The 27,421-nt window shown below is 36.0% G+C and overlaps 2 protein-coding genes across 9 annotated transcripts; one reads left to right on the plus strand and one right to left on the minus strand.

Annotated features, from left to right (window-relative positions):
- Positions 1-127: 127 nt before the first annotated feature.
- Positions 128-23,463, plus strand: LOC6031006 (WD repeat-containing protein 26 homolog). Of its 8 annotated transcripts, none has more exons than XM_038264733.1 (5): positions 11,979-12,129; positions 12,497-13,319; positions 13,445-13,554; positions 17,510-19,906; positions 21,885-23,463. In XM_038264733.1, exon 4 carries the CDS (start codon positions 18,029-18,031, stop codon positions 19,898-19,900), a length of 1,872 nt encoding a protein of 623 aa, XP_038120661.1. In that variant the 5' UTR covers positions 11,979-12,129; positions 12,497-13,319; positions 13,445-13,554; positions 17,510-18,028; the 3' UTR covers positions 19,901-19,906; positions 21,885-23,463. The 8 variants fall into 8 exon arrangements, with proteins under 8 accessions (XP_038120668.1, XP_038120661.1, XP_038120662.1 ...); XM_038264734.1 differs by having other exon boundaries at positions 12,025-12,179; positions 12,500-13,319; XM_038264735.1 differs by having other exon boundaries at positions 12,030-12,129; positions 12,500-13,319.
- Positions 3,429-7,882, minus strand: LOC6031007 (transmembrane emp24 domain-containing protein 5). Its single transcript, XM_001841808.2, has 3 exons — positions 7,355-7,882; positions 7,021-7,284; positions 3,429-4,032 (listed from the first exon to the last, which is right to left on the minus strand). Exons 1-3 carry the CDS (start codon positions 7,616-7,618, stop codon positions 3,802-3,804), a joined length of 759 nt encoding a protein of 252 aa, XP_001841860.2. The 5' UTR covers positions 7,619-7,882; the 3' UTR covers positions 3,429-3,801.
- Positions 23,464-27,421: the final 3,958 nt, after the last annotated feature.

Below are 27,421 nucleotides of genomic sequence, written 5' to 3' on the forward strand. Positions count from 1 at the left end.
ATTCTTCGAAATGTTCCAAATTGCCTTGTTTCTATATGAATAAAGTAGTATTTCTAGTAACCATATCACACTCAAAATGAATTAATATTGTGTTCTTCTTTCTTGCAGGTTTTTCTCTTATAGCCAACAACATGGCAGTCTGGATACGGGTAAGTTTTTTTAATTTAATTCAATAAATAACAACATTGGGAAAATACACCCATTCCCATCACTCTAAGCGGTGGTGTCTGAATGATGCTCAATAATCCGGGGTGTTCCATGAAAAGTACTAAAACCAAACACAACAACGAGCAGAACAGCTTATTGTGTAAATTTTAGTTAAATTTGATTTTTACCAAAAGTTATTGCTATTTCTTATTCAAGCTTTTTACAAAAATATTTCCAAAGTCTATTCTGGTCAGACTGAAGTCGAGGCATTTTCTATTATCGGCCGAGTTCATTTTCCTTTCAGCGCACTTGCCAGTTCATATTATTTGTACACAACTGAACCAAAAATTTATTTAAAATAGCAATATTTTTGTTTTAAAGCGTTTTTTTGGTTCAGTTTGGCTTGCTAAACAACCCCACAGAAAAAAAATCTGGGGATATTTTCAAAGATTTTTTTTTTAATTTAACTTTGCTGAAAATCTCTATATTTCGTGATAACTCGACAGCTGAAAAACTTGCCTTACCTATCTAATAGAGTGTAACAAAAATGACTTTTTGGCGGGCATTCAGGGGCTGGTTCCGGTGGGCGTACTGAGTCCAAATCCCAAATATGAGCATGATTGGACGTAACAGGGGCTGGCGCAGCGCCCTTCAATTTTAAATGGGATTTAACCCGTAAAAAAGATTTTTCAAAAATGATAATTTTTGAGGCAATTTGGCCACCCATGCGTTTACCTAAAACAACACAAGCGCGTAGGCCAGATCCTTGCGCATCTTTTGGTGTACATAATATTGAAGTTTTGACTCAAAACAGCATTTCAATTTGGCTTACAGATATAAGCTTAATTACATTGCTTATCTGAAAATAAAATTTTTTTTTTTCAGTGTGGTAGAAACCAGGATAGTAAATTTGATTACGTAAATATAAAAACGATATAAATCAAAAAGCTGTCAAAGGCAAACTTATGGGAAATTGGACGAGCTTTCCGGTAAAAATATTTACGAGACTGAAAAACCAAGTCTGTCATATAGAAAATGCCAAAAACCACCAAAAAATCCCGTTTTTTCAACATTTTTATTTTTAAAACCGCTGTATCTTCCCAAGGAATGGACATAGGACAATGGTCATTATGGAGACTTTTATGTAAAATTATCTGGGAAATCGATTCCCACTACCGGTTTTTAAAAATTTTGACGTTTAGACCACTTTTCAAAAAAACAGTTTTAGTAAATGATTTTTGTATTTTTTTAGGAGAAACATACCATCCTGCATTTTTCGTCAGTCTTTTGGTAACATCTTAGGGTATTTCCTCAAAAATTTTGAGCGAAAAAAATCGAGACATCACCTTCAAATTTAACTTTTAAACTTAAAAATTTAAAAATGACATAAAAGTGGCGTGTATTTTTGTTTCAGTGTATATTAATCAAAAAGCCCGTCTAATTTCCTACAAGTTTGTCTTTGACCACTTTTTGATACGATGCAACGGATTCGAGATACAGTAATTTTTATATTGCAAAATACTAAAATATTTAAATACCTTACGCCCTTCTCAAATGTTATTCTCGAGCACTATTGGCTCCATATACACAAAAATGACTTATATAGGCCTAGGATAACATGTCTACAAAGTTTCATTGAAATCGGAGAGGGTCGGGTACAAAAGTACCAGAAAAAAATCCTGATTTGAGCTGGAATTGCTCTATGAGTTGTACCTCGCGACGCCCGAGACGCCATTTGATCTAATCTACATACCTACCTAGGGATTCATCCACCATGTGACAGGAAGTAATACGAAAACGGTTGTTGTGATCATCAAGTCTGTCTCTCCTCTTACTTGTTTAAGGTCTACTTTATAGTTTTCGTCCATAAATGCCAATAAACGAGTTTTTTTCGGAAATTCCTTGATTTTGGTACCTTGTTGCGATTTAATGTACTGAGAATATTTTCAATAAATTCGTACATTTAAACTGAAATGATTTATTTGTAGGGCTTGTTAATTGTGTAAATACTATCAATTCAAATTTATAAATATTTAACATAAAAGTTAAACAAAATTCATTCGATATAATAAGATGGATAAGGACGTTGCAAACATCATTTAAAATAGTTTTTTTTCGTAAAAAAAAAGTTCCTTAAGGCTAAGAATTTTTGAAAATTAATGGTTACGAAACAACTGTATTGGTGTAGAATAGAAATGAAAAATGACATAAAAAGTTTAAGGAATCAGTCTTGGACCCATTTTCTGAGGCGCAGAAAAAAGCTGCCGTTTAAGTAGTAGTTAGTCAGTAATTTATTTTTAATTTCAACACAAACATGTCTAACTATCAATTGCAAGTAGTCCTTCTTATTTTTTTTTATATATTTTCTATAAAAATATTTTCAGATTTTTAAAAACTCACCTTACATTTGAAAACGTAAAGGAGCCATTACACTACCGCAAACCAATAAACAAACTCGCACTTTTGTTTTGACAGCTTGCCAAACTCGCAATATTATTTGCGGCTAACTCGCAAATGTAGGCCATGCAGGCTAACGTTTGTACAAACAAATCCAGGCAAACAAACAAAGTAGGCGAACTGGCAAACTGTCAAAAAGTGCGAGTTTGTTTGTTGTTCTGCCATAGTGTTATAGCTCCTTAAAAAGTTGTTACGCAAAATTGCGGTAAAATGAGCCCTACACGGCTGTTGCCAAGCAATTGGTATTTTTTACATAAGTTTAGTATATTTTGGATGGAAAAGTTGGAAAATTCTCGGCAATTCGAGTATGCTACGACTCTAAAAGTTCATGAATTATCTCTCGTCACCCTTTAACTGTAGATAATGATTATATATTTTGATGACTGAAAAAGTAATATTATTTTACTTTGTTGATGTGGTGATGATCGAAGCAATCTGTGCCTGTGGTCGGACGCGTTTTTTTTATTTCCGTCATTTTCGTTCTGATAATTTTAAAACTTTCTTTAAATTATGAGTTAAATAAGTTGAAATACGAAGATCTTTGGTCAGAGTCGAGGGACATAAACTTCACAAAATATTTGCAACGGCCTAACAACAGAAAAAAAAACCAATAAATTTTAACGACCCCCAGGCCTTTGATGTCTCTATTGCAAGTTTCCGATCGAACCTAGGAGTCCAAAGGCTTGAATGAGGAGAGCACCGAAACCTCTTTTTACTCCAAGGAATCTTCCACCCCAGGATTCAAACTGACGGCCTTTGGATTAGGAGCAAGACTCTCAATAAGGACATTCTGAGTTCTTTCAATTAGGTATAATTAAAACAAATTTAATGTACATTTGTTTATTGATAAACAGAATATATATTGCATTCGGACGCACAAATGACAAAACGAACTGTTTTCACTTTTAAAGTGACGAGACAAACAATCTCGACCATAAGTATCAAATCTGAAAACACGGCCATAAAAATCGATCATTCTTCTCCTTGTGGGGCTACTACGAACAGTCTGTGACTAACCGTGCATCTTAATTACCCTTTTTTTTAAATCTCAAGAAACATGCTGTTATAATTAAAGGAAACTAAAAAAAATACTTCACTCATCATTCGTTGTGCGCTGGTAGCGTTTCTATTTGTTTGTTGGAATGATATTCGCGCTTCTTCACAACCTGGATCTTCCCCTCAAAAAAAAAAAATCCTTCAAATCCGCATCTTGGTGCTCGTACCGCTCTTGACGTCAAACAGCTTCCGCACAAAGTACACCTGCACCGAGGTGGTTAGGATGATGACGACGATCTGCAGCAGGGACCAGCTTTGCACGTACGAGTTGTTGTCGATGATCAGCGCGTAGTCGCGGGCTTCGGTGTTCCGCGAGTGCGACTGGTACTGGAACATGGCGTTCAGGTTGCGCTCCACCGTCGAGATTGTGCCCTGGAGAAGGGTGGGGGTGGCGGGAAAGGGGGAGAAAAGACAAAATGTTGTTTTTTTTTGCAGAAGTTTTTAGTGTAGATAACAGCTATCAACGGGAAACGTAATAAATTTTCTGACGTGGTGACATGTTGGTGGTATTAAGTGTTTACATCTGGAGACCATTATCTCCCAATAATTTCAACGAATTTTAGTAATAATTTGTTGGCAGATTATAAAAAAAAAAACTATTATAAAATAACTGTATTAAATTTACAACCTGTTTTCATCTAGACTTTGTTGAATTTGATTCATTGGATTGTTGTAGGTTATAAAAGTATTTTCCAACATTATGCTTGGCTACATAAGATAAGGGAGCGTTCTTTTATTACGTAACGCAGTAGGGGGGGAGGGGGGGTCGGAGGCCGTGTTACGCTCCATACATTTTTTTTTAAATTTGTATGGAAATTTTGTTACGAGGGGGGGGGTCTAATAGTCTGATTTTTCGCGTTACGTAATAAAAGAACGCTCCCTAAGGTTGACATTTGAATTCGTACTATTTTGTGCACACCCAAGCTAACCTTAATAATTACAACAAACAATAATGTAAGCGATTGAACCAATTTCTCAGTTTGTCTTATGTACTAGCCTAAACACTTATTTTTTAATGTTTTTGAAATAAAACTATGACTTTCTAAATATTTAATAAATCCATGCCAAATGCCAGAACACGTGTAGCAAAAATTTGTTCAATTCATTTATTTCACTGTTGAAGCATTACTTGTGTGAAGTTACTATTCTGTGCTGAGATGTGGGCTTCCTTTCAACAGCTGAATATTTGAAAGTTGGGAACAGACTTTGCGGGTGAATAACACTAGGCTTAGTTATTTTTTGTTCACGTAAAAAAAATGCAAACCCGCATGCAAAAATGCATTTTTTGATATTTGAAAATACTAAGCCAATAACATTTTATGTTATCTATAACAAAATTTGTTATTCGTCGTTATGATTTTCTTGTTATTGGATTGTTATTGTAATAACAGACTAATAACATTTTATGTTATTCTTCAAACAAATCTTTGTTATTATTTTTTGTTACTTTAACAACTAATCCGATCATCCCAATAACAGTTGGAGTTATTCTTTCATAACAAAACATGTTATTCTCAAGATGTTTTTGCTTTCAATCAATATCAGACCAATAACAAATTTTGTTATGATAACATAAAGTGTTATTCAACTCTTATGCAAAAATGGAATTTTCATGAAGAAAATATAACACTTTCTGTTATTTTAACAGTATTTGTTATTGAAATGGCATGAATTTTGTTATTACCGTCTGCCCGGGAATATCTCGAGGACCTTAATTTCAAAACACCAAATTTAACTGAAATTTCGCGGAACGTGAAAAATATTAAAATAACTATGACAATCTTATGTTTAACATAAAGAAAGTAATCTTTATGCTTTATCGAATATAAACTTTTAATAAACTGAAAAAATCTTTACTGAATTTGAACGTGACCCAAAAAAACTTTTCTCATTTAAAAAAAATCCACTTGGTTTATGGATGGGCTCTAAATATATTTTGAAATCAAAATGTAAGGCATGCGTATTGTCATTTATAGAGCTGCTTATTTCAATGTTCGACTAATGTAGCTAAACTGATTTGCTACTATTTCATCCTTTTACATTATGTTGAATTTCATATCAAAGCAAGATTTAACAAAACAATCTTAAAACAAAAATACATTTTTGTCACACTTTCCCCAGTAAAAATATTTTGAAGATCTTCATCAAAAACATTTTTCAAAAACTAAATTAAATCAACATGCAAAAATAATTTAATCTGTAACGAAATCTTCACAATTTTATTCAAAATCAGAACAGAAAACAAAAATAAATATTTTTTTAACTTCTACGAAAACCATCCACCCAAATAATCAAATATTGTGAAAATTAAACAGGACTTATATTTTTATTTATATATTCTTTTAAGAAAAAAAACGTGAAGACTGCCGCAATTTCTATAAAAAAAAATTCATACAGTTATTTTAATATCAGTCTAAAAAACACCACTATCATAAATTTGATTTGAAAAACTAACAAATTGGAGTTAAATTTGTGGAACTTTCATCAAGAGACCGACTTGACTTGATTGTCTATAAATTAAGGCAGGTCAGTCATGGTATCAAGGTAGGCGTGAACATTTACACCAGAGTTTCAACCTGATTAAAGTATCATTTCCAGTTTTGTTTTGGTATTTTCCAAGTAATAATGATCACCGAATGATAAAAAATTGTTTATTTCAGATTTCGATAGAATTCTCAGATATCAAAATATGGCAACGACACCAGAAATTGTTAAAATATTGCACTGCTAAACTCTTGAATTTAATTTAAAAAAACTCCGTTTATCGGAGGTGGAATCTCTGCCAGAACTATGCATTCAAGACAAAATAGAATTAATTGTATGATGTAGGTATTAGCCACATGGTATGCATTTCATGTTTTCTAACCGTAGTTTTCCCTTGCAAAACAGAAAAAAAGCATAAAAGGTTTGGATTATTTCGTTATTAATATTCTTCAGAAATTAACAGAAAATTATATTTTTTAAATTTACCTTAAAAGAGCATGCAGCTAGCAAAGTCTAAATTTAGAAACATGTACCCTCTCTGTAAAGGTTTATGAATTGATCTCAGTTGAAAGATTCTCCAAATCTCTGAATTGCAAATGTAACATCCTGGAGCAGAACTGTTAAACTCTAATAAACACTAATTGAATTGAATAATGATATTTTCAAGCTTAACGTATTCTTAAAGACATACTTTGTAAAATTTATATAATTCCTTTTAAAAAAAACTCCAGATATGGGATGGACTAGATTGGAGCGGCAGCATTATTCAAAAAAAAAATTTTTTCAAGTCATCGTTTACCGAAGAAAATTAATCAACATTCTTATGTCAACACATCTAGTACGAACCAACCAAAAACTTGTCCGCCCTCTACTCACCGTAAAGTTGTTAATGTTCACGTTCAAATCCTCAATCTCCTTGGTGTACTTCTCCCACTCGTCGTACCGGATCACCGTCAGGTACAGATTCACAAGCTTCGACGCAAATTTGGCAAACTGGTTATCGATACACACGGCATAGTATCCACCCATCGACGATCCGTCGGTGTAATCGCTGGACGCCTGCCACTGGTACGGGTGCACAATCTCACCCCGTGGATTCCGCACGGCAAATCCGGCCATTCCGTCACCACCCCGGATCACCTACAAAGACACACACACACACACACACTGGGGAACGATCGCGTTTTGACGAGAGGGGAAATCAACCCACCTGAAAGCTGACGTAGAAAGTGCTGCCCGGTTGGACATACTGAAAGTAGCAGTCTTCTTTTCCAGCCTCAATGTGCACCTTGTAATCCATGGCCACCGCCGGAAGGGCTTCGTACCATGGTCGTGACTCCTGTTGTTCCGCTTGCTGCTGCGGAGGTTGTTGCTGCTGCTGCTGAGGTTGCTGTTGAGTTCCGGCCAGGCCGATCAGCAACAGCACCAGGATCGCCGTCGTATGCCACGTACAGGATTTCGTTGCTGCGACCATGTTACGAGAGAAGACTGACTGACTGACGATGAACACCACAGCGAAGCTTGACGTTCAACTGGTTGTGGTCTCGGTTTGGTTGGTTCCTTTCACCACCTACTTCGTAATGTTTGCTTGGCGATGTGTTCATTCCCAGTTGGACTGACTGGACCGCCGAGATAACATACGGACCTAAGTTTCACTGGACCGACAGATGCATGGCTTACACAGGTTCAGAAGCTTGTATTGGTTCAAATAGAGACTCTTTTGCTTCAACCACGCAAATGTTTATTTTGTCTGGTTTCTATCCACTACATTCCTTCACTCTACCACCACACGATTCAAGAAGTGGTGTTTGTGAGCTTTACAAACCGAGCTCAAAGCATATTGAACGATGAGGGAGTGTACGAATGATTCTCAGTATTTATTTGGTTATTTATTTTATATTTTTTTGATAAAAGAAATTAGTGCTTGTTTACTGAATAACGTTATTCCGAAAAAAATAATTTATCTTTTTCCTTGAGACGCCATGCGTCTCCATTGTTTGAAGCGAATCGATGGAGACGCACGATATTTTAAAAGACATGGCAGCAACTCGTAAATCGTCTTTTCCATGTTTTTTTTTTTAATATTTGGATGAAATGTTGCATTTTCATGTCAAAAGTAGTCATTTCGCATCATTAGTTATCTCATACACTGCCGCTCTAATCTAGTCCGTCCCATATGTAAAAAATGAGTGCTGAGATAACGCTGTGAAAAGCCCAAAAAAAGTGTCACCATTTTTACCATTCTAAACTTATTATTTCTATATAATTATTTATACAGTTATTTCAACATCAGTCTTGAAAACACCACTACCATAAATTTGATTAAAAAAATTAGCAATTTGGAGGTAAATTTGAGAAATTTCCAGCAAGAGACCAACTTGACTTTATTCGTCCATAAATAAAGGCAAGTCAGTTATAATATCATGGTAGGATTGAACATTTACAACCCAGGTTCAACCTGGTTTAACTGTCATTTCCAGGTTTGTTTTGGTAGTTTTCTAAGTCAATAATAAAAAAAAGTTTATTTCAGATTTATTTATTTAAATAATGTATTTGGTAAAGTTTCTGGATATGAAAATATGATCTGCAGCGGCACCGGAAATTGTTAATATATTACAGAGGCAAATAGAAATCTCAACTGCTAAGCCCTAGCCTAATTGAAAAAAACTACGCTCCAAATACGAGTCTCTCACAGATCCAGGATCAAGCTTATTCATTCCAGAAATATAACTGATTTTATGGTTTAGATATTAGCCATAATGGTATGTATTTTATTTTTTCTTACCGTGGTTTTATATTTCAAAAGAAAAAAGTCACTAAATGTTTGGAATATTTTGATTTTTTCAAATTTTCCAATATTTCAACAATTAATGATATTTTCAAGTTAAATGTACTCTTAAAGATATATTCTGTTGATTTCAAAAATTTCGTATCCATTTAAACGATTTGCGAGACATTTCTAAATGAGGAACTGACTTGCCTTTATTTTGCATATGAGACAGCACGAAAGTCATATTTATTTTGGATTTTTTAGAACAAACACTCCTTTTTTATTCAATAGGCTAAAAGTACATGTAAAATTAAAACTTTTGTTAAGTTTATCTCATTTTTGACAAAAATACATATGGGACGGACTAGATTAGAGCGGCAGTACAAGTCTTCATACAACTTTGCGGGCAGGTTATAGAATCTTGATAAAAGTTTCAGCTGAGTTCAGTGTCTTGGGCAACACTTAATCTGCAATCCCAATAAGCGCGAAGCAAAGCGAAGCGAATTTTAATATGATCCCAATAATGACTTTTCATTTTTTTTGATAATCTAAGCCTGAAAGGGTTTTAAATAGGAAAATAGACGACCGGAATGTCACTGAACTAATAAGGTGTCTTTAATAAAACCACATACAGTCCAGACTCGATTATTCGAAGGCCTTGGCAAAATTTTACTTCGGATAATCGAGTCTGGACTGTAACAATAACAGAAAAATCAGCAAAATTGTTTTCAGATTCATTCCAGATTCGATTAACCGAAATTCAGTTGTTCAAAAGTAAACTTGGAAATAAAACAAATCATAAAAAAATCTGGTTGCTTTAGATAAAATTTGTACAATTAAATTGGTAAGTAAAATTGAATTGGTTTGTTTCCTGTTACTTGCAGTGTTTTTTTTAGAAAATAGATCTTTTTTTGAATAACATTTTTAAAAAGCAAAATCAAATTCACAATAGAAAAAAGGTTCTTACCAGATATTCAGAACTTCAGGTTCAAATTGTTAAAAAATAATCACTTTTTCGCACTGCGGAAAAAGCTCCACTGAAAAAATACATGTTGTTATAGCAACAATTTAAGAAAATTTTCTTCAATTTCATTTTAATATTTTGATCGTCGGTAACTTAAATACATTTTCATTCAAAAAAAATCCTTGTGGGATTAACATGTTTTTGATGAATTCTCAATGCTGAAATTTTAAAATATTTTAATATTTTCTGTACTTTTTAATTAAGGCCGTTGCAAATATTTTTCAAAGTTTATGTGCCCCCCTTTCAAAATTGGTCAGAAAAATCAGGGGGCAAAAAAATATTTTTCCAAAAAACTTCAAAATTTCCATTAAAATTGAAAACTAACCAACTGAAAACAATCTAAAATGCATTTTTCTGCAATGATAATCATATTTAGCATGTTTGAAATTGTTTAAAAATGTTTTGAATTTTTATGAAAATGCAATGTACAGCACCGCAAAAATTTTATTTTTCGCAGAAAAAAAATAAATTTTCCTCAATACTTAGATATTTTGGAAACTAATGATTGCAAAACAACTGGACAGGTGTATAATGCATTTTTAAACACTTTTTCATTAAAATGTTGAAACCATGGCTCGTTTTTTCAATTTTTATACTTTTTTATTTTTTTTGCAGAAAAGAAAATTTAACAAAAACTTTTTTTAACATTAAAATTCAGAATTTTTTTATGACACTTTGAAAAACTCAAAATGCTTAAAAAGTACATAAAATATTTATAAACATCAGGTTTTTTTTAAATAAAGCATTTAAAATTCCGAAAACTGTAAATGTCTTGAAAATTCAAACAAAAATAAGTTTAACTTTTCAAAAGTGCCCTTCGACTAAATTTGATAATATAAACACTGAAAATCAAACACACGAAATCCTTTTCTAATTTTTACGTTTACGGAGATTTTTATAAAATTGGTAAATCACATTAAAAATTAAAACATGTACAAAGGAAAATTATTCAAAATTTCGCGTATATCTCAAACTCAATAGTAAATAAATATCTCAAACTTCAAAAAAGTGTCCACGTGGTTTATGGATGGTATTTTACATTACTCTGATGTAGTGAATATCAGTATAAAATGTCGGTTCGTTTGAAACCCATATTGCAGTATCTAGTGAAAATTTGTGAATACAAATACCTCGAATTATACTATTGAACTAAGGCCGTTGCAAATATTTTTTGAAGTTTATGTCCCTCGACTTTGACCAAAGTCGAGGGGGGGGGGGGGGGGGTTGGCAAAAAAATAAAAAAAATAAAAATTGAATTTACAAGCCACGATTTTAACACTTGAGTGAAAAAAGTGTTTAAAAATGGATTATACACCTGTCCGGTTGTTTTGCAATCATAAATTTCCAAAATCCCTAAGTATTGACGATTTTTTTTCCAAAATTAAAGTTTGACATTTATTTTGATTAAAATTTTGAAGTTTTTTGAAAAAATATTTTTTTGCCCCTGATTTTTTGGACCAATTTTGAAAAGGAGGTGACATAAACTTTGAAAAATATTTGCAACGGCCTAACTATATCATAAAAATATATTTTTTACAAACATTCCAAGTCAAAGAGATTTTCGTTTGAATATGTTAATTTTAATAAGTCTATTGTTTAAATAAAAATAGTCTTTTTTAAAAATCTGAGAAATAATCAAATTGCTGAAACAAGTTCATATGCTAAATTCTAGACAAAAAAAAAAAAAATTTTTTTAAATAAATTGCTTAAAATCCGTTACAAATTCCTGGTTTCAGTCAAGCTTGTGGGGTTATAACGCTTTAAATTCGTGTGCTCAGGATCAATGCTCTTAGAAGTTTTTGCAGAAGTTTAACAACGAAGCACATTTATGACTAACACTACCCGGTGGGTCTGGCCAGTTTGACATTAATATGAAGACGTTTTAACCACGCTCGGCCTACTCCATTCAGAACGCTTGACCTCCTCCTTTTCTCTCTCTTCTATTCAGCTCTCCCTGTTCGCTTGTCTAGTCTCTCTCTTGTTTCGAGTTTCGATTTATTTACAAACTTGCACCAAAACAGAAACGAACCCACTTTGCTCTGCTGGTAGTGGTGTTCTGCCTTTGGTCAGGTAGAGCTTTTTGCGTGTAGATATACGCAGTCTTTTCACACATTTGGTGTATTCGCCGTCGTCGTCGTCGTCATTACTGTTTTCTCCGTGGCAGCGAAAAGTTATAAGTGCAAAAGACTAGGTATTTTTTTTTGAATATTTTTTTGCTGAGGACACTACAAGGCAAATGGGGTACGTTTAAAGGGTTGTTCTGGGGTGTTGAGTTGCACAAGCGATCGACGTTCTGTGGAGGTGCAAGGACGAGTTTGGGGGAACTTTTTAAGGGGAATTACGAGGCACTCCAAGTGCGTAGTATGACGGGGAAGCTTCGAGCGATTCCTTTGTGTGTTGCGAGACGGGTCAGAGAGAAAATTGGGGAAAGAGGGACGACTTGAGACATTGTCTCGTCAACACACGAATTGGAAACGCTCGAGTAAGACCTGCGAGGGGATGATAATGGGTTGAAATTTATCGATCCAAGGTTGAAATTTTTATTGGAATGTTTTAAGCAGGGAAGACAGGGCTGATGGACAAGGACGAGACGAAGCCTGAAGTGATGAGTGCAGCTAAAGTGTTGCCAGACGAAGAAGTGTAAGAAGAAGAAACGGAAGGGTGAGAGTTCCCGTAGAGAAAAAGTGAAAGACGAAGTATTGAACACTGGAAAGAAAAAGTAGAACGTAAACAAAAACATAAAAATCATACAGAGACACAAAGAAGCAAAAGCTGCGAAAAAATCTAAGTGTGTGTTTGTGGAACGGACAACAACTCAAAGAAGAAGACTAGTGTATGAGTGCAGCCTGCTTGACTGAACAAAGCAACCGTAGAGACATCTAGTAGCCAGTGGATCATACCAGGCTGTTTGGTTGACAGAAGCCGTTGATTGTTAGTTCGGGATCGTCTCGCCAGGTGCTTTTGACGGATCAACACACCAATACACGGAAAAAAAAGTTTGTGTTCAGAATCGGGGTAGTTGAAGAAGGCACAAGTGTTTGTTGAATGAACAGCTAGGCGAACTGATACGGAGAGTCAAGTGGAGTCCAGGAAGCAGTGCAAAGCGCAGTACTACCAGTACTGTTACGTGCGTGGTCGTGCGTGACCCGATCTCACCAACACAGTCAACGGGCTGATCAGCTGTGAAGTTGTGAAGGCAGTCAAGGCAGACAGAAGCAGAAGTAGAAGGAGCATTCGATCGACGTCGTTGTTTCTGCCACCATCATCACCATCAGCGTAGTATTATTTTTAATACATTGAACGAGACACAGCCGAGCTCGGAGAGAGAGTAGGAGGAGTAACACAAAGCAAAGGCAGCAACAGCAGTAGCAGTTCAGAAAGGTATGGTATTAGTAATAGCAGCAAAAGCAGCAGAAAAAAATATTGCATATGGCTGCAATTGATATATATTTTCGTTGTTTTGGTTGCTGACTTTTCTTGCCATCGTCGTCGCCGTCGACGTTTAGAAAGTGACTGGCCAACTCACTCCCAGCCTCCTCACGGAAGTGTCGGAATCGTGCCTCCCTGCGCAGGTTCTACGGGGTCATCCAGGGATTACCTTCAATTCACTGCTGAGGTAAGTTCAGGCCCCAATTTTCGTAATCAATCCCACTTTAAAGTGAGAGAAGAAAAAAAACTAATTAGAGCAAAATTCCCCTACTAAACTCCAAACGCAAAGAACAGACACATAGTTGTAACTTAATCAGCCATTTTCTCTCGAATTAGTCGCTCGCCTCCACTGTTTCTATGCTCGACCCTTTCTGGGTGCAGTGTCGTCGACGACAAAATCGCAGCATAGCAAAAATTTAGTATAATTGTTCAACAAAATCGATTGCTCAACCCGAAAAAAAGATTCAAAGATGCACGAAAAAAACTGCATCGTTTTCTTTGTGCAGACATGACGACGAAAAAGGAAGGAGATTGGCTTATCAATATCTGGTGCTCTTGTCTTCTTCTTGTCTTGCTGAGCTGGATGGGATGGGATTGGCTCTTCCTATAGTCTCGAATAGTATAACAGGGTAGGGGCAGTGGGTGTTGGGGCTGAGACTTTGATTTGGCCCTGCCCCCCTCACCACCTATCGGCGGTTTTGTCTGCTGTTGCGGTTGTCACTGCTCTTTGTGTTGTTTTTTAGTGGTCAAAGATGAGGTTTTCGCGAGATATGATTTGGGAGCTTGATAAATCTTTAAATCTTATAATTTCTATTAAACAGGGGATACATTATGTTATATAATATTTATAATAAATGCCAACAGCTATATTTTTAATTAGCAATAGATTTTTAATTAAAATAAATTGTTACTAGCTTATTTACACCCGAGGGAAGTAAAAAATAAATAAATAGGGTATTTGCAATTTCACTAATTAATTTTACTATTTCTTGAGCTGTTATTCCATACTGGGTCATCCCTCATATGCGGAACAGTTTACAGCTCGACCAATGTCCAAAAAATCATAGAAAATCGATAATTGAATATAATGATTAGCTTTTACCTCCATGTTGCTTTTCTTGGGTTCTTTCGGTTGATGTTTTGACCAACTGTAAATTTTTAATGTTTTATTTCAAAATTTCCAAGAAAAACATTGACCCTTGAAATCCACAAATTCGGAACACTTTTTTCTTACGGATGTAAACAAACTTTGGTCCTCTAATTTTTTTACTAAATAACTTCACACACTGAAACCAACGAAACTCAAGCTTAGTTATGTTTTATGAATAGTCTGATAACTTTTTTGTGAAATTATTAGTTAAATTCAGGCGATCCACAATTGTGGGAGGCACAATAACATCTCACTAGGGCCTCCAATTTCTCGGGGTTACAAAATTCCCGGGAAACGGGAAATTTGAAATTTGTCGAAAATTGTTCTGATCCTGGTTTTTGCAAAAAAATAGTATAAAAGAGCAACATAATGGTCAATATAAGTGTTAGGTCCAATGAATGCCTTTGCTGCTTGAAAAAAAAGTACAACGTCAGGTAAATATATTCATATTTTTAATATAAATGCCTTGGCTGCTTAAAAAAAACGTACAGCTTCAAGTAACTATATTTCTAAATAAAAAGCTGTCTTTCAATTCGTTCAAAATAACAATAAATAATGATTAGTATTTTGAATTGATAAGAAGCAGCTAGGTTTTTTTAATCACAGTGTTTGGAAAGTAAGTAAAATGAATCCATGCTCCAAAACTATAAAATTGCGTTTGAATACGTCCAGTTACGACCAGTTTGAAAAAAATATAAAAATAATAACATTGATTATTTAGTTGAAATGAAAAAAAAATCATTCAGCAAATAGTTTTTTCATGACTAACATTGAAATGAAACAAAATAATAAAGAAAATATGTTTTTCATGGCAAATATTTTATTCAGATTTATGGGAATTCATGGAAAAAAAAATTGTTTAGTAGTTTCAGATTTAAACCTTACGTCCTTGGTAGCTCTAGTTTTAAATACATTTTTAACTTTTGACTGTAATTTCTCGAAAACTTTTAATGAAATTCACCCATTTCTGCTAGCAAAAAACCTTTTAGAGACATTCTTCCAATTGGGTCCTAAAATGAAGCTTAGATTGCTGATATTATTGTTTACAGCTATAAAGCTTATTATTCTGAGTACAATGACCCTTCGTACGACCACAAAGAGTTTAAAATTGATTTTGAAATCAATTTTGAAAAATTAACCTCGCGGTCCTTCTTGACAGAAAAGCTCCTACTTGACAGCTCGTTCCAAGGGAACCATAGTTGATCCATCGAAAAAATGTTGTCTTGTCAAAATTTATTTTTGCATTAAAATGAAAAAAAGTGATCAGAAATGGTTTTTAATGGTGTTTTTTACCGTTGTACATAAAAATTTACATAGGGCTTTAGTACCCAATTTGGTCATGGTAAAAAAAACCTTTAATTTTTTTTAAATTTTGACGGATAGGGTTATCCTATTTTCAAATAATATAACAAGAATTTTCGTTTGAAAAGCTTTCTAAAATTTTTATATTTTGTTTTCATTTCAAAAAATCGTAATTTTTGTTGCTCAACAAATAAACAAGATCTATTCCTTGTTGTGAATGTATCAGAAATTTATATCATCTGAAATAAATCTTGATATGAAATTTTCAGACGAACTGATAACTTCAATAAAAACAGTAAATTGAATTCATTAAAATAAATTTAGTTCTTTCATTATTTTATTTTTTTGTAACTTTAAAAATGTACCAAATAGTTAAGAAAATGTATACTTCCACTTGAATGTCGGAAATTCCCGCACCCAAACGGCGGTCGCTGGATTGTGATGCATAGGGGGATGGCGTCGCTATTTTTAGACCACATTTTCCATTTTTTCTCATCGAAACCGACTACTTTATCGACTTAATTTTGCTGGGCGAGATAGGACGCCGTCTATTTTTAGACGATGACTCAGCACTTTTACACTCTTGCGCTTAAAAAAACCAGGTGGCAGCACGATGTAACGCCACGTCCCTATGAAAACTGTCCTCATGCATTTTTTGCGATATAGGGTTATGACATTTTTGCCCGTTACCGACAATTATCGAAATTACCGACGGCTTTTTGGTTGTATTTCACAAAAAAAAACCCTTAACGGAACGAGAATTGAACCACCAACTTCTTGATTATTGATCCGACACGCTACCACCGCGCCATGAACGCTAGATGAAATGTGAGTGAAAGAGCACCAACATATTCTTCTCTTTGGAGTGTTGCTCGGGGACGGGCCAGCATAGAAATGTGGCGTTACATCGTGCTGCCACCTGGTTTTTTGAGGTGCAAGAGTGGAAAAGTGCTGAGTCATCGTCTAAAAATAGACGGCGTCCTATCTCGCCCAGCAAAATTAAGTCGATAAAGTAGTCGGTTTCGATGAGAAAAAGTGGAAAACGTGGTGAGAACTGCAGATCGCTGACATGTTTACACGCGGGCAAAAATGATCTACGGGCTTGCTGCAAACAATGTTATAAAATGTGACATTTTCTGCAGCAAATCCACTGTTGCAGATTTTGAGATATATTTTTCCTTTGGGTGTAGAACGGCAGAGTACCACATCGAAATTTTTCCAAATTTAGAGATTTTTGAATATACCAAACATGTTAAAAAATAATTCTAAATGCAGAGGAATGAACAACAACTTTTTAAAATAATTGTAATAGCCTAAACTAAATTTAAGCTTTTTGGGGGTTTTTTTTTTGATACCCCTGAAACTAGGCGGATTGTAAAATATCCAATAATAAAGGGAAAAATCTTAATTTTGTTTATTGAACCTTTAAAAGAATCTATAGAATTGTAAAATCGATTGAGACCACAGTTTGGAAAAATAAACTTTGTGTTATAAATAATTATCATTTATTGGAAATTTGATAATTTATTATAGTAACAAAAACAAAACTGGTATAATGCGAAGAATGTGATATTGTGGTACTAAATGGCTGATAAAGTTGTTCTTAATCCTTTATGATAGGAGAAATCAAAAACAGGAACACCTTTTCGCACGTTTTCAAATTATATTTCTTGTTATTTTTCGCCCGCAGCTTGAATGTTAAAACACACTCAAAATTGCTTACGTTCGGGAGCAGCACGGCTCTTCTGCAAGGTCGTCGTCGTCCTCGTCCTCAGAAGAAGACCTCAATGAACGACGAGCAACGGTACCTAGCACAAGTAGCACGAGCCACCACCACCATCACCAATCCTCCCCTCAGTCTCAACCCGTGGCCCCTGGTGGCAGCAAGCGGTCACGTTCCTCACCAGCCTCTGCCTCTGCAGCAGCGTCGTCTTCGTCCTCTGTTGCTGGTCCGTTAGAGGCTCAGCCCGGCGTGGATCGAAAAGAGGACAAACTGAATCGACGACAGCGCAGCCACCAGCAGAAGGAGGACCAGAAAGAGCAGCAGCAGCAGCAGCAACAGCAGCGTAGAAAGTCTCAGCGGCGCCGGAAGCAGTCGGGAGCGAGTGCGGAACAGGAAGCGGCGGACAAGGGCGGCGTCGACCAGGGGGAAGGGCTCGAGGGCAAAGAGAGCTCCTTGACCTCAAGTCCCCAGAGCAAACGACGCAGAATGTTGAACGACAATAGCAATCTCAACGGAGCGACGGCTTCGCCGATGGACTCGTCTTCGTGCGATATGAATGGCCACAACAACAACAACGGCCAGCAGGAGGTGGCGCCGGAGTCGAGCAACGGTGCCGTGGCCACCAATGGCGAGTCCTCGGGTCATCGTGCCGCTATCAAGTTGGACAGAACTAACCAGGAGATTGTGCGACTGATTGGGCAACACTTGAAGAACATTGGGCTGGATCGGAGTGCCGAAGCGTTGATGCAAGAGTCCGGCTGTTGCTTGGAGCATCCGTCGGCGTCCAAGTTCCGTCAGCATGTACTGTCCGGTGATTGGACCAAAGCTGACCATGATCTTCAGGAGTTGCAGACGATGGTAGATTCGAAAACGGATCGTACCAGCATGAATGAGATGAAGTTTTTGCTGTTGGAGCAAAAGTATTTGGAGTTTCTGGAGGAGGGTCGTCCGATCGACGCTCTGCACGTGTTGCGTAACGAGTTGACACCGTTGCAGCACAACACGCCCCGTGTTCATCAGCTGTCGTCGTACATGATGTGCACCAACAATCAACAGTTGTACCAGCGGGCCAACTGGGAAGGCAAGGGCGTCAAGTCCCGCACCCGACTGATGGACCGTTTGCAGTCGTACCTGCCGGCCACCGTCATGCTGCCACCGAGACGTCTCCGTAGTTTGCTTGCGCAGTCAGTCGAGATGCAAACTGAACGCTGCAAATGTCACGATATGGCCTGGAGTACCAACATTGACAACGTGTCGCTGCTGGTTGACCACAACTGCTCGTCCGAGGGCTTCCCGATGCAGGCACTGCACGTACTGAACGACCACTCGGATGAGGTGTGGTTCTGCAAGTTTTCACCGAATGGCCTCCGGTTGGCAACGGGCTCCAAAGACAACACCGTCATCGTTTGGGAGGTGGATCCGGTCAAGTTGGTGCTGAAAAATAAGAAAATATTCGAAAATCACACCTACGGAGTTAGCTTTATCGCCTGGAGCCCGGACTCGAAGTACTTTATCGTGTGCGGTCCGGAGGATTGCCCCGACCTGTGGATCTGGGACGTGGAGCAAGAAAAGCTCGTGACGAAGGTATCGCATTCTACCGACGACAGTCTGACATGTGCCGCGTTCAACAAGGACGGCACACGATTCGTCACCGGAGGAACCCGGGGCCAATTTTATCTGGTTGACCTGGACGGAACCGTCCACGACCACTGGGAGGGAGTTCGTGTGAACGGGTTGGCGTTCCGTGCGGACAACAAAACGATTCTAGCTGCCGACACGCACTACCGAATACGGAGCTATAGCTTCGACAATGCCCGCACCGATGCCAACCTCATCCAGGAGCAGTGCCCGATTATGACGTTCTCGGTCAACTCGGCCGACCGACTGGCGTTGCTCAACATCTCGTCGCAGGGTCTGCACCTGTGGGACTTGCAGGACAAGTGTCTGGTGCGACGCTTCCAGGGCGTTACGCAGGGCAATTACACCATCTATTCGTGCTTTGGCGGCGTGAACGAAAGCTTCGTCGCAAGTGGCAGCGAGGACAACAAGGTGTACATCTGGCACATTCGCCGCGAGGAACCGCTGGCCACGCTCGTGGGCCACACGCGAACCGTCAACTGCGTCAGTTGGAATCCGGTCTATCCGTCCCTGTTGGCGTCCGCTTCCGACGACGGCACGGTGCGGATCTGGGGACCGAAACAGCCCCAGCTGGCCTGGGCCGCCACCAGCAACAACGGCGACTCGGCGTCGATCGCCTCCACCATCAGCACCGCCTCGTCCGCGTCCTCGTCGTCCTCATCGTCGTCCGGTGGCGCGAACAACGATCTTATATCCAACTCTTCGTGGAATATCACATAATATTAGGTGAGTGCTTGCTTCATTTTATTTTTTATCGTTTAAAACAGTAGTAATTTTGGTTGTGTGTCGCTAAGCGAACCAACACAGCTAATCGACTATCAGTAGTAGTTGAGCCTAATCTGATGTCGTTAGACAAAACACCATGACTTGGCTGTTTTGGTTGGCAAGGTAGCCTCAAGCGATTGCTTTAAATTTGTAATTGCTTGATGCAATCTGATGTTTTCTATTTTTTATGTGGCTAAACAATTTTGGAGGGTATTTTATTGGTATTTTATGATCTAAAAAGAGTTCGTAAAGGTTTAGTTCGTAGATACAAGTGCATAAAATGTCTTAATGTTGGTTTTAATTTTTTTACGAAGACACATTGCATACCATTTTTGTATGGACAACATTTTATGCACTACAAGAGGAACCATACTAAAACATGATCGGAGAACTTTTTGAAAAACGTACCCACCCTAGTATCTATAATAATTATTAAAAAAAACCAACATTAACATTTGAATAGTTGCTAAAATGCTAAACACAAAAAAATGTGATCGAATTGAAAAAAAAAACATTCCTTGTGGATAATCCAGGATTTTTTTCCAACCTCAAGTTTCTAGATACTCTCAATTCAATAAATTCAATTCAATTTAAATGGATATAACTTGAAAACGGAACATTCTAGTAAAAAAAAATTAGCTCTTTGAAAACTAACTTTTGAGATATTTTGACCATTAAAATCATGCTTTTTTATTTAATAAATTATTAAAGAAATAATCAATTATTTAACAGTTTTGTTACGTTAGTTTATGGTAACTCGAAGTCCAATCACGAAATATTTTAACACAGCTGCACGCCAAGGGGTTGGAAACTCTTAGAGCTATAATTATTATGTCAACCAGTATATCAAAATATATGTTAGTATACTTATTATTTCCTTTACATATCGCCAGTATACTTACCAATATACTGAGAGTATCTTAATATACTAACAGTTTATTGCTTTTCGGTTAGTATACTAACAAGTATACTGGAATATCGTTAATATACTCAGTATTTTAAAGAAATATTAGAGTTTCCTGCCCCTTGCTGCACGCCTTAAACGTCAAAATCGCTCAGTGGTACCAACATTAGAAAAAAATAGGTGTAGCTGTCAAGCCATGGCACACTTTTTTGTATGGTTGGTACAACTACGTGATTTTTACATATCGGTTGTGCACCATTTGTAACGCCATCTTCGCTTAAATATCTGGATAACGATGGAACATATCTGTTAGAATTCTGTAAGAATGTACAACTCTGTAAGAACTCTGCTAGAATCCTGTTAGAACTTCGTAAATTGGTGAAGGAGCTATTAGACTATGGCAAACAAACAAACAAACTCGTACTTTTTTGTGTTTTCCAGCTGTTCGAAAAATAGTTAGCACGAAACCCGAAACGTTTTCCCCCCTTATTGTTGTTTAGCATGCCAAACTGGTTTGAAAATCGCTTTAAGTTGAGTTTTTATATATATTTTCGGTTCAGTTAAATAATCCTACAGAAAAAAATCCGGTTAAATTTTCCTAAAATGCTGCACGTTGCTGAAAATCTCGATATAAAATCCGGTTTTTGTGCTACCTTTTTTCACAGTTGGAAATCCGCCTTACCTTATTTAATTTTTATACCTTGCGCTACACCGGCGTAACTGTAAAAAAAATGGAAAATATTATTATCAGACTACTAGATGAATAATTCAATTGACAATTACATATTGTCCTTATCTAGTGTCTAGTCTACAGCAATATTTTGAGATGGATCTGCCGACTCTTTCCCGAGATACTGATTTTGGATTATTGACATACAATTTTGCATGGACACCTGTCAAAATTGCATGGCGAATTTTATGGATAAACACAATATTTTTTGACCATAGGAAAGGCATTCGCAAGTGAACTAATGTTGGTATTTTTAGGAAAATTGTTCATGTCCCTTATTCTATTCTCTTCTATTTCAATTTCAGATTGTGCAACTATTGCCGCTTTACCCCACCCCTTTCCTTTCTCCCCCTCATCTCAATTGATCGTGTTAAGCATTATATTCGGTTCAACAATATAAACTCTAAATTTAGTGAAGTAATTTAACGGTAATATTAAAGGATAAAAGAATATTATTGTAATGAAACAATAAAGGAAAATGAAGAAGATAAAAAAAAATCCAAAAACACTTTCACGCATACACACTCTCACACGCATTGCAAACAATATTCAGTAATAATTAAAGGCTAATTATTATAATCGAATACTAAAACATCAACAGCAAAACAAACAAAAACCCTAACACGTGAAGAATGATGGTAGCAAAATGTAATAATCGAATCCACGTGCACTCACATAAGCAAAACAATAGCGATAACAACATTCGAGATGGATCGATTTGTCGAGGTCGAAACAACAGCAGCAGCAACAACAACAACAACATACTAGAATTAAGGCCATTTCAACGCTCGCCGCGGTAGTTTCCACACAATAATCAAACAAACAAAACCAAAACCAAACAAGAAAAACAATGGTGTAAACAACAGTTGTATTGTAGTGTTGCAATATATTCGAACACAGTAAAACAGAACCAGAACAGAGCCGTGTGGTGTGATGATGATGCGGAAAGTTTGGATGAAAGTGTTGTGATGATGATTGCAATGTCATGAATTTTTGTAGTTTGAAGCAAATTAATTATACTTTTTTTTAAATTGTTGATTGAACTAACACGAACTGCAAAAAGATGAAAAAAGATATTGTAATTTGAATTGAAGATTTTAAGATATTTTTTTTTTTGTTTGGTCTCTTCACGCGTAAAGGAAAAACGAAAATCATTTAAAGTTGAGTGTAATACAAGAGAGTTTTTTTACTATGATTTTAATGAATAAAATTACACCTGATTTTTGTATACTTGCATGAGCGAAACCGTAGATTTTTTTATTTGCAATATACCCCCTCTCTTAAATCTAACAAATTAGTGAAAAAAAACATTGGCTCCCATGAGAATCTATTTATGCACATCTTCGCTTGTTTAGTTTAAACACAATTGTGAACAAATCGTAGGTTAGAGCGAAAACGTTCGAATAAGAAGAAAGACGAGACAGAGTTTGTTTTTTTTTTTTATATACATATTAGTTAATGACTTATCGTTTTTTAAACAAAAGTACACGCATATAGAATTAGACTGTCAATCAACGTTTTCTTTGTCTCCCATTTCACAAAACAAAAACTTAAACAAGTAGCAAATCTGTTCTATTTTTTTTCGTACATATAAATTTAAAAAAAAACTGTTTGATTTCTTTTACGTTACCCAAACTTCCTGTTTGTTATTCCCTCCTTCCAACAAGGAATCACGAAAAAGTTCTCGGATGCTGGGAAGGATCGAGGACGTGGTCAACCAACTACAACATTAGCAACACTGGAGAATGAACATGCAGCAAGCAAAAGAAGAAGAAGATGAAAAAAAAAGTTTTTGGACTTGTGAAACGAACGAACATGTGGTTTGTGTATTTTACTGAATAAAATTTTAAGCAGATCGATTTGGGATTAAACGATAGCAAAACAGCATTGAGTTTTATTTTCTGACACCATTTTAAGGAGGTATTAGACTGTGACAAACAGACTCGCACTTTTTGACAGTTTGCCTGCATTTGTTTTGTAGAAACGTTAACATGCATACGCATACGTTTGTCATAGTCTAATACCTCCTTTATGTGAAAAAATATCTACTATTTTTTTCTACTATTTTTTTAAACCACCAATGGGTTTCCTATGTACATAGTTAAAAATTCAGAGTTTTTTTTTAGACCTATTCAAAAAAAACTATATATATTAAACGATAATAAAAATTTTCATAAAAAACCGTATTTTTAGAAAATTCTCAAACTATTATAGTTTGCAGAATGAATATCGTAGAGCATTTCCAGCTCAAATCGGGATTTTTTTTTCTGGTACTTTTGTACCCGACCCTCTCCGAGTTCAATGAAACTTTGTAGACATGTTATCCTAGGCCTATATAAGCCATTTTTGTGAATATGCAGCCAATTGTACTCTAAAATGACATTCGAAAAGGGCGCAAGTTTTGTTTTTTAAATATTTTTGTATTATGTAATTTAAAAATAACTGTATCTCAAAGCCATTGCACCGTATCAAAAAGTGGTCAAAGACAAACTTGTAGGAAATTGGACGGGCTTTCTGAAAAAAATACACTGAAAGAAAAATACACGCCACTTCTATGATAACAGGCTTAAAAGTTGAATTTGATGGTGATGTCGCGATTTTTTTTCGTTTAAAATTTTTGGGGAAATAGCCAAAAATGTTACAAAAAGACTCATGAAAAATGCAGGATGGTATGTCTCTCGTAAAAAAAATACAAAAATCATTTACTAAAACTGTTTTTTAAGTGGTCTAAACGTGGGACGATAGTGGGAATCGATTCTCCATACAATGTTACATAAAAGTCTTTATGCGAATTTAAAAATAAAAATGTAGAAAAAATCAGTTTCAGTCAGTTTTGGACGATTTTGACTTTATGACATTTTTTAGTTTAGTTTGATGTGTACATTAAGAGAAACACATAAAATCTGGTACTTTGTTCGGAAAGTCATTAAAAACAACACCAAGTCTGTTTGTCCCATCGTTAAACTTCTACGCATAATTGTCCCACCAAGTATTTTCTTACACGGAATCATTAGTTTTACTAAGCATAATGTCTTGTTTACCTGTTGTATAGCAAGAGAATCACAAATAATGGTGATAAACTGCTAACTGGGGCGATTAGGGACACATAGGGCGTATAGGAACCCACAATTATGCTCAAAAAATTTCAATCGCGTTTTTCTCAGTTGCACTTTTTTGAACATGGGACAATTATGCGTAGAACGGCAGTACAGATATAAGTTTAATTGCATTGCTCATAACTGAAAATAGTATATTTTTTTCAGCTTGTAGAAACCTCGATAATATATAAGCTTATGTAAATATTGAAACGAGTCAAAGCTGTCAAAGGCAAACTTATGGAAATTTGGACGAGCTTTCGGTTAAAATATTTTCGAGACTGAAAAATGAAGTCTGTCATAGGGGAGAGTGGGGAGACTTGATCCCCGGGGAGACTTGATCCCAAGCCTGTATCTCGTCAGCATGTGGGTAAAACAATTAGCTTTGTTCTAGAAAGTTGTGCGAAATTGACTTAAACTCATTGTAGAAAACAAAGAAAAAAATTTAAAAATGTTTAGATTGAGTTACACACATTTTTCTAAGAAGTGCTGCAAAAACTCCCAAGAGATCTTTTTTCTTTGTTTTGATAAGTATAGAAAACACTGAAAAATTATTCCAAAAAATATTTTTTATACATGAATTGTTTGATTAATATATCAACTCCAAAACCCTTACGCATTTGAAGTTAAATTTATCGCCATACTATTTTTACAATCAATTGTTTAAAAAGTGCGTTTAGGAGACTTGACCCTGCATTTTTACAGTCACTGGAATCAGCCTCAAGATTAAATAATTGGGCTGGGTTTTCGTACATAGTTTCCTTTAGTATAGTTGTACATAACTTACTGCAGTTTGAACCTTTTTTAAAAAGTTTTGTAAACAAAAATTTCCAGCTTTTGTAAACATGCTCAATTTTGGTCTAAAAAAGGAAATTTTATGTTTTTAAATATTTTGCATGCTAAACTTGTTATATTTTGAACACAAACGTACAGGTTTAATGTGAAATTGCTGTAACTTATAGAAAATTAAAAGTTTGGATGAATAAGAAACATTTTGCTTAAGATTTCTTCAAAATGTTGAAAGGGGGATCAAGTTACCCCTAACATTTTTGAAATGCCGGTTTAAAATATTTTTCTAAAACGCTTGGCATGATTCGAAGAGTTCATCTTATGAAAAACCCGTATTAGCCAAACATAGATGAATGTTTAAGCTTTCAATTCATGCAAAAAGATCATAGTTTTGTGAGAAATTGACAGAGTTATGTGCGATACAAAAAAAGGGGATCAAGTCTCCCCACTCTCCCCTATAGAAATGGCCAAAAACCACCAAAAAACCTTTTTTTTTCAACATTTTTTTTTATTTTTAAAACCGCTGTAGGGGAAATATGCCCATTTTAAGCCTAATAAGCGGTCGTGTTTGAATGATGCTGGATAATCTGGATTGTTCCTTGAAATTCACTAAAACCAAGTACATACTCGAGTAGAGCAACTTTTTGTGAACATTTCTGTTTATTTTCAATTTTATTAAAAGTTATGCTATTCCTTTTACAAGCATTTAAAAAAAATATTTCAAAAATACATTTTAATCAGTCGAGTGCATTGGGCCACGCCCATTATTCTAGTTTCAGCTTAGTTCTTTTTTTCTTCCAGCGCTCTTTTGAGTCTGCTTAGTGCTGCCAAAATTGATGAAATTTTAAGCGAACACTCACGGAAAGTAGCATTTATAGCGAAAGTTTCCTGGCAGCACTTGCTCACTCCAACAGGCGCTGCCCCAGCATGTTGGTGGTGTTGGGGGCCACCCTTTGTCCTTTATTTGCCTTCGCTTCTCGCTCGGTTTTCTTCAGCCTTCGATTGGAATGGGTAGTCAAAATTGAAACGTCAAAAGACTTAGCGCGTTTGTTTTTTTTTATGGCGCTTGCTAATTATTAACATTGTTCGGGATTATTTTTCAACTGAATGACTTAGTAATGGTCAAAAGAACATGTTGCCGGTAGTTGGAAGCAATTTTATATCTTAAGCGCTTTGAAATCGTTAGCGCAAGTGAAAAGATATTGATGGCGACTTTCGTTAAGCAGTCAACCTCCGATCTTGCGTGTGGATGTGTGTGCCACCAAAATGATGAGAACTGGTCTCGCAAAATAGAAATTATGATCAAAATATCCATAATCACCATGACCATGACGAAGATAGGTGTTTGCCGGGTCCGGTGGCGCAATGGTTAGCGTGGTAGCCTTTCACCCGAGTATGGCCTGGGTTCAATCCCAGACGGACTCGGTGGCATTTTTCAAGACGAGATTTGCCTGATCACGCCTTCCATCTGATGGGGAAGTAAAACGTCGGCCCATTCGCGTAAAAGAAGTTTTGAGTGACTCACCACACATAACCTTCGGACGCCTAGAAATGAGCAGAAACTTGCAACAGAGACCACAAAAGACCCGGGGGTCGTTGAAGTGGATTGCTTTGCTTTTTTTGTTTGATAAGAAAGGGTATATTTCCCCTATCTTGACAAGGATTGGACATAGGACAATGGTCAATATGAAGACCTTTATGTAACATTGCATGGAGAATCGATTCCCTTACCGATTTTTAAAAAATTTGACGTTTAGACCACTTTAAAAAAACAGTTTTAGTAAATGATTTTTGTATTTTTTTTTACGAGAGACATTCCATCCTGCATTTTTCGTGAGTCTTTTTGTAACATCTTAGAATATTTCTTCAAAAATTTTGAACGGAAAAAAATCGTGACTGCACCTTGAAATTTAACTTTTAAGCTTAAAAATTGAAAAATCTGTGGCGTGTATTTTTCT

The sequence above is a fragment of the Culex quinquefasciatus genome, chromosome 3, assembly GCF_015732765.1.
Source record: "Culex quinquefasciatus strain JHB chromosome 3, VPISU_Cqui_1.0_pri_paternal, whole genome shotgun sequence".
Lineage (NCBI taxonomy): Eukaryota > Metazoa > Arthropoda > Insecta > Diptera > Culicidae > Culex > Culex quinquefasciatus.

Bases quoted from the DNA above. Each gene is read 5' to 3' on its own strand.
- LOC6031007 (XM_001841808.2), bottom strand. From the start codon at position 7,618: ATGGTCGCAGCAACGAAATCCTGTACGTGGCATACGACGGCGATCCTG. The intron at 7,285-7,354 runs GTGGGTTGATTT...GTGTCTTTGTAG, and splicing joins CTTTCTACGTCAGCTTTCAG to GTGATCCGGGGTGGTGACGG. The intron at 4,033-7,020 runs GTGAGTAGAGGG...ACCCTTCTCCAG, and splicing joins TGAACATTAACAACTTTACG to GGCACAATCTCGACGGTGGA.
- LOC6031006 (XM_038264740.1), top strand. From the start codon at position 18,029: ATGTTGAACGACAATAGCAATCTCAACGGAGCGACGGCTTCGCCGATG.